This window comes from Littorina saxatilis, linkage group LG12, assembly GCF_037325665.1.
Source record: "Littorina saxatilis isolate snail1 linkage group LG12, US_GU_Lsax_2.0, whole genome shotgun sequence".
In the NCBI taxonomy this organism is placed as follows: Eukaryota; Metazoa; Mollusca; class Gastropoda; order Littorinimorpha; family Littorinidae; genus Littorina; species Littorina saxatilis.
In genome coordinates, this window is record NC_090256.1 from 66,058,252 (window position 1) to 66,076,311 (window position 18,060).

The window sequence follows — 18,060 nt, forward strand, 5'->3', positions numbered from 1 at the left end:
ATCATTTATCAGGAATGATGATGTCGATAGCGGTTTAGGCTACTTAGGTAACACACGAAAGAAAAGGCATATGATTCAAATGTCTCAAAAACCGGAAGAATTTGTTTTCAAGTGTACCATTACAAGATGATCATTGCACTTTGCTTATTACGGAATATGTCAATGTGTTTGGGCTACAAGAAACACACATACAAGCGGAACATATTCCTTTAGCCACAAGTACTTAAAAATATCTTTCTTAGTCTGCGTAATATGCTTTGTGGTAGTCTGACGCACAACCACTGCAAGCTAAATATCTTTCTTTGTCTGCGTAATATGCTTTGTGGTAGTCTGACGCACAACCACTGCAAGCTCAGACTGGTGATGAAATTGTCGTGTTTGCGACTCAACACATGCTACAGCAAAAGGAGTCAAAGTTCGCCAGTTGCTTACGCTTTTTCACTGTTCACAAATGACCCAACTGAACCCCATCCCGAAGAAGATAAATAATCTTTTTTTTTCTCGCACACAGGCACGAAAACAAACGTTTTTAGATATACGAGTTTGGACGTTTCAAGCAAAGATTAAAAAAAATCTACATTTTCCATTAAAAAAATCCGAAACCGACTGCCAATGTTTTATTATCAAGTCAAAAACAATTGTAATTTTTGACACATTTTCTTGTAAAAATTGTACTTTTTAATTTTTGAAGCGTACCATTTCAAATACAATGCAAAACAAATTCAATCACAGATCTTCAACTAATACGTCTTTGGAGTGAATAATCATAATAAACAACAGGCAAATACAGAAACGGTAAGAAAGAATAAAACATGAATGTCTTCCATGTATTTGCTTTACATGCTATTCGCTCTCTCGCAGGCACAGAGAAGAACAAACTCCACACATCCAAAACGTCTCTCAAAGGTCCGAAGACGCCCGCCATCATCAAAAACGACGATGTCGCTGATGATGACGTGGAGAGTTTTTGCGACAAGATGACGTCATGTCGCTGGGTGATTGGTTACATGTGCTGCGCAGCCCGTTTTTCGCAGTCGGCCATCCGTCAGTGTATCGGCATGGCCGTCGTCTGCATGATGGTGCGGACTGCTGAGAAGACAACGACGAAACCCACGGTGGAGTCTTTTCTGCCAGTCTCTCAGCTGCAGGAAACAGTGGCGGGGCAAAACGTCTCATTCAACGGGACTGTAGCTCATAACGTCAGTACTGGAATGGTGAGTTTAAATACGTTCCTTATGTGCAGACATAGACCAAATAGCCTGGACCGCCAACTCGTCACGTGACCCTTCGAGGTTACGACTCTCGACTTTCAAGGACGCGTGACGTCCAGTTTGAAAGGCCAGCGATTCGAAGACAGTGAAAAGAAAGCACGCTCCAGTTATTTGTGACAATGGGAGGTGACAATGAACTGGATTTTCCAAAACTCCAAACTAAACTTAACAAACCTCATCGAAAAACATGTTCCGATGATATGCACTTTTGCTTAGTTTATTTTAGCATTTTCAGAACTTACCTCGGCAACTTCGTCCATGTTTACAATCGACACCGGATATTACATCCCCCTGATTTCTGAAAGGCCATGTAAGCGTAGTTTCCTAAATGCGAGAGGCGCTACCTCGTAATAGAGAGAAAGAGCGGAGAGAGAGCTAGTTGGCGGTCCAGGATATATGGTGCAGACTAGTGCACGTGCACGTTGAGGCGAAAAGTGCCTTGCACGGTGATCCACGGTGCACGTTACGAAAAAGCTCCATGCACGGTGCACGCCGGACCGTGACCTCTGTGCACGGTGCACGCTACGAGAATTTCCCCATGCCCATGCACGTTACGTCTAAAAAGCCCATTCCCGGTGCACGTGGTAAAGCATCGCCCCCCTCATTGCACTTGCACTTGCTGTCTCTGCTGAGTGGGAATATTTCTGATCTATTAATTTCGTCACCTGACTCCTATTTGAATTTTGGGAAATTAATTCAGCAGAAAATGTTCGAACTATTCTCTTGATTATAATTTAGATTATAGACTAACTAATTTATGAGCCTCGTCGGTGAATACTTAATGTACAGCTTCTGTTTTCTTTGAAATCACGTCTTTAAGCTAAGGTTAGCCACCTCGTGATAGCACGACATTTTTTGTTTTCTGTTCGTCTTCAGTCTTTCGCTTTTGTTCACGTTCTCAAAAGCCAGTTCCTCACAGAAAGAAGCATGCATAAGGTTTTACCTTCATAACTCAGTGATGTCAGTCTAAAGGTTATACAAAGTGTGTTCCTGGACTGAGTCATTCTGGACTTACTTTTCAGCCACCAGGTCAGCTATAATGCAGACTTTTTTTTTCATCCTCAGAAGATTGGAGATTTGGAATGGACACCGGGGTTTGAGGGGCTCATCCTGAACGCTTACAACATCGGCTTTTTCTTCTCGCCCATCATTGGCGGCCATATTGCCGGACGTTTTGGTGGCAAGCGCGTGGTGCTGGTAGCGCTCCTAGCGGGATCCATCGTCACCATTTGTCTCCCTTTGGCCGCGAACTTCAATTATATTTTTATCATTGTATTGAGAATCCTCGCTGGCGTTTTTCTGGTATGAAATAGGCATTAAAGTTAAACATACTTCTCTTACACTAACATGCTTTCTGTTTTTGTTTTGTGCGCACCGTCTTTTTGTAAAGTTGGCTTTTAGGATAAATAATCTAACGCCGGATTGCTTCACGATGCCGATTGTGGATCAGTGAGGTTAATAGAAGTGCACATGGGTTAAAAGGGAAGATGGACGACTAGGTGATTTACAAAAGACATCACTGTTACCTCAGTTCGTTAGTCAGTCAGTCAGTCAGTTAGTTAGTTATTTCGTTAGTTAGTTAGTCAGTTAATCACAAGTGGATGAATCATGACGACGTTGTGTGTCAATTTCCTTCGATTCATGATCAGCTGATATGAGTCATTTCGTTGTTGCTGTTGTTCTTGCAGGCACGGTAGGCTAAGCAAGATAGTTCATGTTTTCAGTCGTCCTTGGTTCAGGCTTATATCGTTTCGTTAAAGTTAAGGTTTAGTACCGATGGGAAGCTAACAACGTGGCAACCAACTTCCCCATTTCAGCTTATCATTTCAGAGGTATCATAAAGATTTCTGATCTTTCCACAGGGTGTCGTCGACCCAGCTATCCAGGCGTTGTGGGCCAGATGGGCACCAAAGCACGAGAAAGCCCAGCTGACCACTTGCTCCTACTCGGGTCTCAGTTTGGCGGGCATTGTCACTTTCTACATCTCAGGGAAACTCTGTGGCGTAAACAATAACCACGGATGGCCTTTAATTTTCTACTTTTTTGGTGAGAAGATGGATTTTTTGGTAAGCCTTGGGATCCACCTATTGGGGAACTCCAGCTCGATTATGAAACGTGTCACAACGCATAGTTACTCGAGTGGACAAGGCCATGTCTGGAGGGGTTGCATGTGAATATGCCGGAAGCCGGAATTTTTTTTATATTCGGGGGGGGGGGGGGGGGGGGGGTGTAGGTTTCACTCTGTTTGTTTGTTTGTTTGTCTGTCTCCTTGTTTGTCCCCATTTAGATATCTGGTTTGATATAGGCCTACCAGTTCTCCCCCGAAATCGGCGTGTGCTGCCCAAATGGCGGGGAAAAAACGGTCATACACGTAAAACTGCACTCGTGCTAAAAACATGAATGAACGTGGGAGTCTAAACCCATGAAAGAAGAAGCATATATACCAGTTCAATGGAAGATTCTATGGCATGAAAGTTCTGACAGGGCTTTTGAACCCCACATGAACCGATGCGTATAATACAGTTATCATTAAGGTACGGTGAACCACTGAACTTCTTTCTGAGGCTTTCAACAACTATCGATAGCCGTCTCTCAAGGGGTTGGCGGACATGGGCGCTTTGTGAACCTTCTCGACTTTTAACATTTAGTCAAGTTTTGACTAAATGTTTTAACGTAGAGGGGGAATCGAAACGAGGGTCGTGGTGTGTGTGTGTGTCTGTCGGTCTGTCTGTCTGTGCGTGTGTGTGTGTAGAGCGATTCAGACCAAACTACTGGACCGATCTTTATGAAATTTGACATGAGAGTTCCTGGGAATGATATCCCCGGACTTTTTTTCGTTTTTTCGATAAATACCTTTGATGACGTCATATCCGGCTTTTTGTAAAACTAGTTGAGGTGGCACTGTCATACTCTCATTTTTCAATCAAATTGATTGAAATTTTGGCCAAGCAATCTTCGACGAAGGCCGGACTTCGGTATTGCATTTCAGCTTGGTGGCTTAAAAATTAATTGATGACTTTGGTCATTAAAAATCTGAAAATTGTAAAAAAAAAATTTGTTTTTAAAACGATCCAAATTTACGTTCATCTTATTCTTCATCATTTTCTGATTCCAAAAACATATAAATATGTTATATTCGGATTAAAAACAAGCTCTGAAAATTAAAAATATAAAAATTATTATTAAAATAAAATTTTCGAAATCGATTTAAAAACAATTTCATCTTATTCCTTGTGGGTTCCTGATTCCAAAAACATATAGATGTGATATGTTTGGATTAAAAACACGCTCAGAAAGTTAAAAAGAATAGAGATAAAGAAAAGCGTGCTATCCTTCTCAGCGCAACTACTACCCCGCTCGGCTTCTTGTCAATTTCACTGCCTTTGCATCGAACGGTGGACTGACGATGCTACGAGTATACGCTCTTGCTGTAAAAATGCAGTGAGTTCAGTTTCATTCTGTTAGTTCGACAGCTTGACTAAATGTTGTAATTTCGCCTTACGCGACTTGTATTCTTTCAGGTGGGTTTGCCTTTTTCTGCTCCATCCCCTGGATCTTCTTGGTGTACGATTCTCCGGAACAACACCCACGTATCCTGGACTACGAGCTGAACCTCATCGCTAAAGAAAAGGATCCCAGCGAAGGCAGCAAGGCAGAGAACACAATTTATGCTCGGTAGAATTAGCATCGTTGCATGTGGCTTTGCCGGAAGCCTGAGATTCGGCTTTTTGATAGGAGTTCCGGCTGCAGTAAACCATCACAGATCTGATCTTCATGAAATCAGAGCATCCTTCCACTTGAACATATATACAAAATCAACACCCTGCTTGCTTCCTATGACCGGCACGGTTGGCCTAGTGGTAAGGCGTCCGCCCCGTGATCGGGAGGTCGTGGGTTCGAACCCCGGCCGGGTCATACCTAAGACTTTAAAATTGGCAATCTAGTGGCTGCTCCGCCTGGCGTCTGGCATTATGGGGTTAGTGCTAGGACTGGTTGGTCCGGTGTCAGAATAATGTGACTGGGTGAGACATGAAGCCTGTGCTGCGATTTCTGTCTTGTGTGTGGCGCACGTTAAATGTCAAAGCAGCACCGCCCTGATATGGCCCTTCGTGGTCGGCTGGGCGTTAAGCAAACAAACAAACAAACAAACAAACAAACAAACAAACAAACAAACCAACAGCTTGCTTCCTATGCAGAGTTAAAATTTTGTGATGAATTCATTTCGCATGTGTAATTAATTCATCCAAAAATTCCAACGCTGTATCGATAGCAGTTGATCAGTCGATTTTACTATGTGTCCAAGTGAAGAGATGATCTTATCCCAGGTAATAGCCTTGACAAATCTGAAATGGTGAGCATAATCGTTTACACTTGAAAAAATGCATGTTTACTTATGTGCTTTTGTCCACAGACTGTTAAGACTCCTTGGAAAAGCATGTTGACGTCAGGACCGTTCTGGGCCATTGCCGTAGCTCACATTACCTACACCTGGGTGACGTCATGGATGATGTCATACCTGCCAATGTACCTCAGTGACGTCATGAAGTTTAACGTTGAGGAGGTGAGACATATACAAATGTAATTCCCATCAGGTTAACTTTTTTTTAGTCCAAGCCCTAGACTACTCCAGTTTTTAACTTTAAGTAAACACCAGCTTTAACCGCTTGTATGTCTTCGGTGATGCATATATTTTCTGTCATCAATTGTTGGCATTTGAACCATTGCTTATGTCATGTTTCGTTGTCTTGTCTCAAAATTGTCATTATGTCTGAAATCGCATGAAATTAGTGCAGGCAACGTTCAACCTTTGACAGAATAACTATAACATGTATTGAAGAATTAATACAATGGATCTCAACATCGTCATACATAAGTAAGCATCGACGTAGCCTAACATGGTGTCAATGTGAGTGTGTGTGTGGTGTGTGTGTGTTTACACTCTTGTATGCTTGTGTGTGCATGCGTGTATATTTATACGCATCCGTGTATGTCTGTCTGTGCGCACGTGTGTGCATTCGTGCGTGTATATATGTGTGCGCGGCGTGTGTGTGTGTGTGCATGTGTATGTGTGTGCCGTGTGTGTGTGTGCGTGTCAGTCTGTGTGCGTGTGTATGTGTGTGCGTGTTCGTTTGTACGCATACGTGTATGTTCCGCGTTAACAACAAGTACGCATACGTGTATGTGTGTGTGCGTGCATGTGTTTATCCGCGATCGTTCTGTGTGCGTTCGTTCGTTCGGGCGCGGGCGTGTGTGTGTGTGTGTGTGTGTGTGTGCTTACACGCGTGCGTGTGTCTTTATGCAGGATGGTTTGTACTCTTCCCTGCCATACGTGGGACGTCTGCTGTCGGGATTTGTGTGCAGCTACCTTTCTGACAAGCTGCAACACTCGGGTGTGCTGTCTACTGGAAGCTGCAGAAAGCTCTTCCAGTTAGTAGGTCAGTGAGTTTATAGCAATGTAAGACCCTATTTTCTCAGATCTTCTGTTCATAACCTCGGTAAATTTCATCCGTTTTAAGACTCCCTCCTTTTTAAGACCTGTCGGATTTCCTCAGAATTTTGGAGTTCTTGAAAAGGGGGTTCCACTGTAACACTCCCTGTCCCAGTGTGTGTGAGGTGTCAGCATAATTATGTTTTGTGGCTTCCACAATGACATGTGTTTTCAACACTTGATTGAATGAAATTGTGCGCAGGATGTCTGGGGTGTGCTGCATGCGCGTTGGCTGTGGGATTCTTGGACCACACATCACGTGGTGTCGCGGTGGCTCTGCTGGTGCTGGCCATGTCTTTTCAGAATGTCACCTCACTGGCCTTCCGTATCAATCATCTGGACATTGCACCCAGGTAAACTCAGGTATAGAAGCATCGAGAAGACGTTTTATGGAGAGATTAAAGGTGAAATCAGACGCCGTTTTGAAGACCTTTTCTTGCCAAAGTCTGATAGGAACGCTCGGCATACGATTTCTGAGAAGCACACTTCTGCCAAAAAATGCAACATAGCTGTGATAATTACACATTAACATGCTTCCATTTGAAACTTCGAGGTCTTCATTGGGGATTGACGCCCGACCATAGCACTTTTTTGACTCACATGCGAAGCAAAAGTGAGTCTATGTACTCACCCGAGTCGTCCGTCCGTCCGTCCCCCCCGTCCGTCCGTCCGTCCGGCCGTCCGTCCGTCCGGAAAACTTTAACGTTGGATATTTCTTGGACACTATTCAGTCTATCAGTACCAAATTTGGCAAGATGGTGTATGATGACAAGGCCCCAAAAAACATACATAGCATCTTGACCTTGCTTCAAGGTCAAGGTCGCAGGGGCCATAAATGTTGTCTAAAAAACAGCTATTTTTCCCATTTTCTCTTAAGTTTTTGAGATTTAATACCTCACCTATATATGATATATAGGGCAAAGTAAGCCCCATCTTTTGATACCAGTTTGGTTTACCTTGCTTCAAGGTCAAGGTCACAGGAGCTCTTCAAAGTTGGATTGTATACATATTTTGAAGTGACCTTGACCCTGAACTATGGAAGATAACTGTTTCAAACTTAAAAATTATGTGGGGCACATGTTATGCTTTCATCATGAGACACATTTGGTCACATATGATCAAGGTCACTTTGACTCTTATGAAATGTGACCAAAATAAGGTAGTGAACCACTAAAAGTGACCATATCTCATGGTAGAAAGAGCCAATAAGCACCATTGTACTTCCTATGTCTTGAATTAACAGCTTTGTGTTGCATGACCTTGGATGACCTTGACCTTGGGTCAAGGTCACATGTATTTTGGTAGAAAAAATGTGTAAAGCAGTTCTTAGTGTATGATGTCATTGCTAGGTTTAGCTGAAGGTCAAGGTCATGTAAAGGTCAAGGTCAAGCATGTGAGTCGTATGGGCTTTGCCCTTCTTGTTTTTAACTGTGCTTGAAAAGCCTACATTCTAGGGCAAACGGACTAAAACCGCAAGTACAGCAGCAAGAAGACCAGCTGGAGTTGTACACTATATCCACCTTGTGTACAGTGAACTCTTAAGACTCTTTTAGATGCGCACACCCAAAAAACGTCACGTTGATAGTCGTCGTCGGCTTCTGTGGCGCACCCGCCAACTACCAACCCAGGCGGGTTATCCAGATCTAGATCCAGAGACCAAAGGTAATTGAAGCCCGACGGAGCGAAGCGACGGAGGGCTTCAATTAGACTTTGGGAGGGCGTCAATCCATGATGAAGACCGAGAAGTTTCAAATGGAAGCATGTTAATGTTATTGTAATTCAACCTGACGACGATCTCTTTCCTGCTTTCATGCGATGGTAAACAGACAGAATTGGTTCTGTTCTGTTCACACACTACTTTCAGTCCACCTACCTGCAAGGGTCAAGTCCCAAGAAATATATGTCTCTGAATTCCTATCGTATCACTCTGCTCCTGTTTTGTTTTCTTTCACACACATTTTCCCTTCTTTTTTGACGAGTTTCTGGACAGCAAACTCTAAAACAAATTCTTTTCATCACAAAAGCGATCTTTGGAATTGACTGACGTAGTCCGGAAGAATTCATGCATCAACTTACGTCACGTATTCGACGTCATCACTTCGCATACCTTATGGTCTCGGTATTTCGTTGGTCTTCATATTTCCTACTTGTGAAATGACCCTCAAAGCTAACCGAGATTAGTTGAAGCTGTATCAATGTGCCTCGCCAGCAGGTTGTTAATGGATTTTTTAGCGAGTGGTTATATCGACAATTAATGACCAGTAATTTTTAATGAGTTAGGGCATTCTGACCAATCACAGGATCTGTTTCATTAAAACGCAAACTTGATTGAATTACAATAAATGATAAAATAATACACATTTTGCCTCCATCAACCATTACTTTAAGAAACCGGATTTTTCGGTTTTAAACAGTTTTCAAAAACTTCAATATCATCGTCGTCTTCAATGTCACTATCAGAGTCAAGTTGGAGCTCTCTCACAACCTCTTGTAAAGAAAATCTTCGATTTCGATTCATTTTCGGCAGATAATGCTCCAAATTAAACGTGATCGGGAAAACACAGGAAGTGGTTAAGGGAAGTAACCACTGAAACACTTTTATGCACTGAAAACATGGACTCAGATGTGGATTTGTACGGAGTTTTGCTGTTACGTTTATATTCGTAGCCCGGCAGTAGAGACTGTTTAGCTGTTACGACTATAGTCGTAGCCCGTCAGAAAAGAGTTAAGTCCTTTGTACTGGAAACTTGCATTCTCCCAGTAAGGTCATATATTGTACTACGTTGCAAGCCCCTGGAGCAATTTTTTGATTAGTGCTTTTGTGAACAAGAAACAATTGACAAGTGGCTCTATCCCCTCTTCCCCCCTTTCCCCGTCGCGATATAACCTTCGTGGTTGAAAACGACGTTAAACACCAAATAAAGAAAGAAAGGCTGTTGGTGTTTGGTATGTGTCCAAGTTGAGGCTTGGTCTTATATCATGGACAATCCCCGCCAGATCTCAGATCGTAATATAGATCCCTGGATTCAGAAAGGTTTTTTTCCCTGTTCACCTGCTAAAAGAACTGCTTTATTCTGTAGAAACTGGCGTTCTATCACCATATGTCCCCAGGGATGGCCAAATCCATCGCCCAGTCGCCAGGGGCGAGTAAACAATCCGCCGGGCTAGTAGAAACCCGTTGGCAGCTCGCCCGGCTGGCTAGTGAAAATTCTAGTCAAATGCAAAACTTTCGGTTGTACTATCAAGTTTTAAAGCCATATAAACTCTGCTGATGCCGAACTGTTTACACGGAAAGGAGTGTGCCTTTAAATGAATGTGAATATTGGAACGGACCTGCCCTTTGGCGTCAGAGTCTGGACTGTTCCTCAGAGCATAGACCTATATAGGTCCCTGCTCAGAGTCTCCACTGTTCCTCATCAAGTTGTCAAGGCTTGCTGATTTTACCACAGGAGCCTATATTAAAGTACCTAGCATAGGCAAGTCAACAGAAACAGCCCGCATAAGCTTCTTCTAATTGTGGAAGGTTATACTTGTGGAGTGTTGCATTGATCGACTGGACCAAGCACAGCACATTGATTCAAGCTCTTGTGGGTGTGATGGGCATAGTTCTGTCTGAACAACAGCTTCGCTTTTGTGATAAAAGTAATACACTTTCTGTTACAGATTCGCTGGGGTCATGATGGGCATCACAGTGACCGGCGCCATGGGTGTTGCTCTGTCCGGGCCGCCTATCACAGAAGCCATCATCAAGAATGTAAGTTACAGCACAAACAGCGCAAAAGATACTACTCGCTCTCTCTCTCTTAAGTTATTTGAGTTGACCCTCTTTAGGCCGAGGGCTGGATGAAAAAAAACCACACACAAAACGGAACAAAAAACGACATAGGTTCACGTGCCTATCGTAAATGAAGATGTGGGGGCCCGGTAGCTTAGTTGGTAGAGCACTGGACTAGTGATCCTGGAGTCACAGGTTCGAATCCAGGCCGGGACTGACATATGTCAACTTTATGTGCAAACTGAGAGACGGTATCCATGTTTCATCCCCGTGTCACCATAGTGGCACGTAAAAGACCTCAGTTATTCTGCCATTAGGGCAGGTGCATGGCTGATTACACCTAAACACACACACACCTGGGCAGCGCGACTCTGTTGCTGCTAGCTTTCCACTGGGAGGAAGCGACCCGAGTTTTCCAGCAATGGGACAATAAAGTTATGAAAATGCAAGAATAAAAAAAAGTTGTCTGAACTAGTATTGCCTCACTCTCTCTGTTTTACTATAACATGACCATTCTGTTTATGCTTCACAGGACACGCAAGAGGAGTGGCTGATAGTGTTCATCATCGTGGCGTCACTGAACATCGTGGGGGGCGTGGTATTTTGCATTTTTAGCAGCGGTGAGGTTCAGGACTGGGCTCTGCCGCAAAGCTGTGATATCGTCATCACCGTGTGTGACGTAGATACCCTGGGACCTTCTACGTCACATGATTCCACGTCACATGACAGAACACACGAGATTGAAAAGACGCTTGAAGAGGAGCTAGGTACTTCACTCTAACGAAGAATCTGTGAAGACGTACAGGCCCCAGGAGAGTAGGAAAGAAAGTGAACTAGTTTTTGATGAAGAAGAAAACGACTGGCATTTCCATGATGACGACATGGATACACAAAGTCAAAGGCAAAAATCGAGTGTTCACATTCCAGAGGGGAGTTTAAATGAATTTGGCTGGAATTGGCTAGATTTTATGTGTGTGTGCCCGAAAACGTATTATAGATCCCTGGATTCGGGAAGGTATCTTTTTCTGTTCACCTGCTAAAAGAACTGCTTTATTCAGTAGAAAACTGGCTTTTTCCACCATATGTCCCACATCATTTGAAACATATTTCAGGGGGAAAACCCACTGAAGTGCACATATAAAAAGTGCATATACAATTAAAAATGTTCATGCACACTGTCACAAAGAAGATCTTAAAAACTCTGATGTATCATGGAAAGGAACAAGTATTAAGACCTCAGTAAAGAGAGTTTGATTCTTGTTTATTCAACTTCGAAAAAGCAACATGCTTGGACATTCACATTTTGTTTTCTTAAACCAGAGACATAGATAGAAGAGATGCGAAGCGCTGTCTTCTTGCTCGCGTTATCTTCGCCTACGGCAAGGGCAAGTAATCCTCCCCCAGGCGCCAAGCTGGCAATTGTTGTGTTTTTAAAGAATTATAACTGTTTCATAGAAAATCATAGATAATAAACCATGCAAACTGTTAATTATTTGCACTCAAGAGAAACAGAAAATCACACGAAGAAGATTATTGCATCATTTGGTGATTAGAAGATGAATCCTAAAGTAAGCAATTTCGCTCATTTCTCCTTGAAAACTTTTTATTCACACGCCAGTGTAAGTGCGAGAACCACTTGAGCGAGACTTAAAAGCATCAAATTTAATTCTTTCTTTTTTTATTTGGTGTTTAACGTCGTTTTCAACCACGAAGGTTATATCGCGACGGGGAAAGGGGGGGAGATGGGATAGAGCCACTTGTTAATTGTTTCTTGTTCACAAAAGCACTAATCAAAAAATTTCTTACATACTGCTTGACTAAAATCCTTACAAACATTGACTATATTCTATACAAGAAACACTTAACAAGGGTAAAAGGAGAAACAGAATCCGTTAGTCGCCTCTTACGACATGCTGGGGAGCATCGGGTAAATTCTTCCCCCTAACCCGCGGGGGGTATCAAATTTAATTACAGCGCATCAACAATTATACAAACAGATTAATGTATACACCAGTAATGCATTTGCCAGTTAAGGGAAAGTAACGTTGCGCACAAAAGAAAATATTAGCTCCCAAACATTGCCTCCACGCACAATGCAAGGCATGGACTTAGAACAATGGCCGCAAGAACCGAGGGAACTGTGTTTTTGACTCACTTCGGGAACCCAATCGTCTCAAATGCGTTCGTGTGCACACTATTGAAGCTACAGAATATGAATCAAGTTTATTTACCACTGATATCTCTCGTCTGAAGCTGGATATATCCAAAGAAATATGACAGAAAAGCACTTCAAATCGGTGTCAGAGAGCAAGCGAACAACAACGTAGTACGGGAAGATGGCTGACAATCGCGCGAGGTCCCGCTGACCGAGCGTGGTACCCCACGAGTTCACGCGAGCGGCCTCACTTCGCATCTCTTCAATGTATGTCTCTGCTTAAACATCCAAGTTGATTTAAATGAAACTGGTCAGTGAGGAATAAACAGAAAACAAACAATATAAAAAGTACACCATGTCATGTATAACAAAAATTGTGTCAGATTGTGAAGCATTGTAAAATTTATACAAAACCAATATCTATCACAATCAGTAAAATTCTCATAAGGGCAAACCTTATCATGGAGCCAAGAAGTAACACAAATGGAATAAAACAAAATTGTACTAAAAAAACAACAACCCCAAATTATCACATATTTGCCCCAGCCAGAAGCTTGCATCAATCCTGCTGGCGGACTTTTTTGTGCGAGGTTTGAATGTTTCTGTCACAAAACAAGACCTGAGGTCTGCTGAAAATGTGTTTTTTCTTCTTGGGACAATTATACAAATCCGTTCAAGCTTCAAGTATTCACGCAAAAAGCGACTTGCATGAAAATTCTATCGTGACCTCAGAATCAAATGTTTGAAGATGCGCACAATTCTGTTTAAGGTAGTTCACTGGACCCGTTAAATATAATTTGGTTTCTCCCAAAAGTTGGTTATTTTTTAAGTTCGATCTGTCTGCTATGCATTCAGCATAAAAAAAATATAGGGTAGTGGGTTCGTTTCGGAGCTATGAGTCTCGGAAGACAGTGCCCGTTTTGAATTTTGGACCGAAAAATCGAAAAATGGGTATGTTTTGAAAACGGCCAATTACACAAACATCTGCATAGGAATAGTCATTTAACAAATATCACCCAAAGCAGCAATGGGCAGGTAACGAAGTGCACTGGTAAACGAAAATGTTGCGCATACTCAAACTTTGTGACGTCACGTCTTTTGCCAGAGTTTATTTTAAATTTGTTCCTCATGTTGAGGTATTTTATTGCTGGTAGCCTGGAAATAAATTACGATTTGATGAGATGGGTTGTAAACGCAAGAGCGATCAAAACGGCATTAAAAAAAACAAAAAAAACGACAGGTTGGTGGTGTTTTTAGGGGGGGTTCACTCCCTTGATTAACCCCACCCTTTGCACTATTACTGTCCAGTGTGCCTCAGAAAAATATGTGTCACGATAATGTAAAGGGTTGTTGTCCGATCATTTGTCTCAGATATATGAGCCAACTAAATTATGTTTTTAAAAACCACTGTTACATATGACCTCTGTTGAAAGTCAAAGGTCACCGCAACTTTGAAAGGCCACAAGTCCGATTCAAATGTAATAAAAACGCCAATCAAAAGGTGGAGGTCACTTGTTTGATACAAGTGTAATAATAAAAATTAATAATCAAGGCTTGGTTTATAATTTTGCTTAATAGTGCGTACTGTTATTTGTTACGGTTTGAAGGCTGGGACTTTTTGAGGGTGGAATTAAAGCAATTTTTCGCCTTATGGGCCCCTTATGCATCGAAGGACTTCAATTATTGTATTATCTGCTGCCAGCGTACAGTAGAAAGAGGGCTGCATACACAAGACACTGGCTGTTATTCTAGTTCAAACACCGGTTTTAACATGTGGTATTCTGATGCAATCACGCTGTGAGCATCACGGGTTGGGAGACACTCTCTTACCTGCTACCGGAGCTTCAATGTTAGCTTTGGTGATTATTACGATGTCACTGGCAAAGAGAACGGCTTTGTACCGATTTCATTAGATGCCCACGTGTTTTTGACCTCGTGGTTGGTAGGCGTGTCGCATTGTTTTTATTTCTGGCGGTGTCGTCATTTTCTGACGTCATTTGTTCTGGGCCGCGTCACCACACTTCCGCTGCCTGAAAAATGTGACGTTTGTTCTATTTACGTCATTCGAATGTTCGACGTGTTCTTCTTCTTCTTCTTCTTCTGCGTTCCCTGTTCGATGTGTTCGAATTCCCAGCCTGCCAGGAAAAAATGGCGACACAACTCAGTGGCTTCCCTTTGTGTATGAAGAGTAATATCCCTGTCTCCATTTGACCTGCCTTAAAGTGAATTCACACAAAAGTTAAACCAAACAAAAAAGATACATGTATAAACATATCATTAGTGTAATCATAGCAAAGTATTTCTCAATAAAAATCATCAGTATATAACTGTCCTTTTGTTCAGCTTCAACACAGAAAATATCTGTAATACATATTGTGTATAAAATACATACATGAAGACACTAAAAACAAGGGGTGTTTTAAGTCCCTTTTTACATTCAGTCAAGTTTTGACTAAATGTTTTAACATAGAGGGGGAATCGAGACGAGGGTCGTGGTGTGTGTGTGTGTGTGTGTGTGTGTGTAGAGCGATTCAGAGTAAACTACTGGACCATATCCCCGGACGTTTTTTTCATTTTTTCGATCAATGTCTTTGATGACGTCATATCCGGCTTTTTGTAAAAGTTGAGGCGGCACTGTCACACTCTCATTTTTCAATCAAATTGATTGAAAGTTTGGCCAAGCAATCTTCGACGAAGGCCGGACTTCGGTATTACATTTCAGCTTGGTGGCTTAAAAATTAATTAATGACTTTGGTCATTAAAAATCTGAAAATTGTAAAAAAAAAAATTTTTTTTATAAAACGATCCAAATTTACGTTCATCTTATTCTTCATCATTTTCTGATTCCAAAAACATATAAATATGTTATATTTGGATTAAATACAAGCTCTGAAAATTAAAAAAAATTAAAAATTATGATCAAAATTAAATTTTCGAAATCAATTTAAAAACACTTTCATCTTATTCCTTGTCAGTTCCTGATTCCAAAAACATATAGATATGATATGTTTGGATTATTAACACGCTCAGAAAGTTAAAACGAAGAGAGGTACAGTAAAGCGTGCTATGAAGCACAGTGCAACCGCTACCGCGCCAAACAGGCTCGTCACTTTCACTGCCTTTTGCACGAGCGGCGGACTACGTTCAATTTCATTCTGTGAGTTCCACTGCTTGACTAAATGTAGTAATTTCGCCTTAGAGTGAATAAAAAAAAAAAGCAAGCTGTGAACTTTTTTGAATGATGACAATCTATGTGAAAGTAAACATCAGAGGAACAGGTCTACATCTTGTCGTCAACATGTCTTGGTTAAAAATCAACAACCAACTTTGAATAGCAACATACACAAACAAAATTCATGTCCAAAACAGTTCACAATTCGTGATAAGAACAGCTTCAGTTGTGACCATTGCAGATCACAGAAAAGTGTGATTATCATTGCATGCAAAGTACATGTACATGTTCATGTAGTGATAAAGCACTTGCAGACAAAAGTATTGCCTGTTGCTAACACCTGTAACTTTTTGTGAAGTACATCAAGTGTTGCCTTTTGCTAACACCAGTAATGTTTTGCTAAGCACAGAGCCCTGTATAGCAGGAAAACAATCATTTTTGAGAAGCTTGAATTCTGCATCTTTTCTAAACCCCACATGTGGGAGCTCTGTAATTAGACTGTAGAGACTGCTGGACAAAGATTATGAGAAACAAAGGGACGTAAGCGCTCTACGTGTATACAACATGTGCAACAAGAGCGAGTGAGAGTTATGCAGAACCAGTCTCCTAACGCCTGACACCAATTTGTCTTTTGGACAACGATCGGTTTGTCTTTTGAACAACGATCAGTTTGTCTTTTGGACAACGATCAGTTTGTCTTTTGGACAACGATCAGTTTGTCTTTTGGACAACGATCAGTTTGTCTTTTGGACAACGATCAGTTTGTCTTTTGGACAACGATCAGTTTGTCTTTTGGACAAAAATCAGTTCTTTGTGCAATGTCAGAACTCACTTGCAAAGGTCAGTTCTAATGTTCTTTGTGGATGTCTCAGAACTCTCTTACAAACATCAGAGTATATATGACTTTTAAAAAAGGATAAGTAACACCATTGGTAAGATAAAATATGCCGCAGTTTTCATAAGCCTTCCTCCAAATTATGAAATTATTTTCTTATTTTTATTTGCATATTTAGTGAGAAGAGTGCTCAACAGTTAAATTAGCGTTATCCTGCATACCAGCAGTGTGTATTTGGCGGTAATATTATTATTACAGGAAATACTCAAAACTCAACAATCACACATTAGACTTTAGAGATAAAAAAAAGAGTTTTGAACAGCAATTAAAAGGCACAGACATCACTATCACAGACTCAGTTTTAACGTTCCATTAGGATGTGGATATTCACTGAATATGATCATACAATATTTGTTAGTTAACAGTCAGTCACATGTGTGAAATAACAGGTTCATGATAACAGGTTCACAATAACAGAATCACCTAAAAAACAACAACAACAAAAACAAATAGTAAATGTACAACCCAACAACACAAATAAACATCACAGAATTTGTTCTTCCTGAAAATGTTGCCCAAAAGCGTCAGAACAGATGTGTTTTTTCAGCAGCTGATGGTCGAGTGGACGGCAATTTAAGTATTTCTCTCCCCTCCGACCAGCCCATTGGCAGTGTTGAAGAGGTTGACTGGGCTCGAGCCGTCTGTCAGAAGAACACTTTCCATTCCCAGTGCAGAGAGCAGATCGAGCTGCAAGTACATGTACAAAACAGAAAAGGGAAAAATCATTGCATGATAGGGCAAGACAAACAAAAAACACACACCTGAAATGGATAGACTGCTACATTCTCATAATAATAATAATCTTCATGATACCACAGATAAAAGGAAGGAGGTATTGGAGTGGCAGTGTAAGTACAGGAGTAAGTAGGGGAGGTGAATTAAGGCATAGAGTAGTGTGGTGGGGTTGGGATGGGCCGAGGGGTAAGGTAGAAGATTGAAGAGATTTTGTTTGTTTGTTTGCTTAACGCCCAGCCGACCACGAAGGGCCATATCAGGGCGGTGCTGCTTTGACATATAACGTGCGCCACACACAAGACAGAAGTCGCAGCACAGGCTTCATGTCTCACCCAGTCACATTATTCTGACACCGGACCAACCAGTCCTAGCACTAACCCCATAATGCCAGACGCCAGGCGGAGCAGCCACTAGATTGCCAATTTTAAAGTCTTAGGTATGACCCGGCCGGGGTTCGAACCCACCACCTCCCGATCACGGGGCGGACGCCCTACCACTAGGCCAACCGGGCCGGTCATTGAAGAGATTGAGAGAGGTAAGAGGCGAGAAATAATGAGGAAGAACACACA

At 41.8% G+C, this 18,060-nt stretch overlaps 2 protein-coding genes across 2 annotated transcripts in view; one reads left to right on the top strand and one right to left on the bottom strand.

Annotated features, from left to right (window-relative positions):
* Positions 1–812: 812 nt before the first annotated feature.
* Positions 813–11,972, top strand: LOC138983164 (sialin-like). The gene is made up of 9 exons (XM_070356574.1): positions 813–1,214; positions 2,337–2,573; positions 3,134–3,317; positions 4,793–4,946; positions 5,667–5,832; positions 6,574–6,706; positions 6,962–7,112; positions 10,423–10,513; positions 11,067–11,972. Exons 1-9 carry the CDS (start codon positions 813–815, stop codon positions 11,313–11,315), a joined length of 1,767 nt encoding a protein of 588 aa, XP_070212675.1. The 3' UTR covers positions 11,316–11,972.
* Positions 11,779–18,060, bottom strand: part of LOC138982597 (major vault protein-like) — a 41,873-nt gene continuing 35,591 nt past the window's right edge. The window contains exon 26 of the mRNA XM_070355923.1: positions 11,779–17,443. Coding sequence (XP_070212024.1) covers positions 17,330–17,443 — 114 coding nt within the window. The 3' untranslated portion in view covers positions 11,779–17,329. The remainder of the gene's footprint in view (positions 17,444–18,060) is intronic.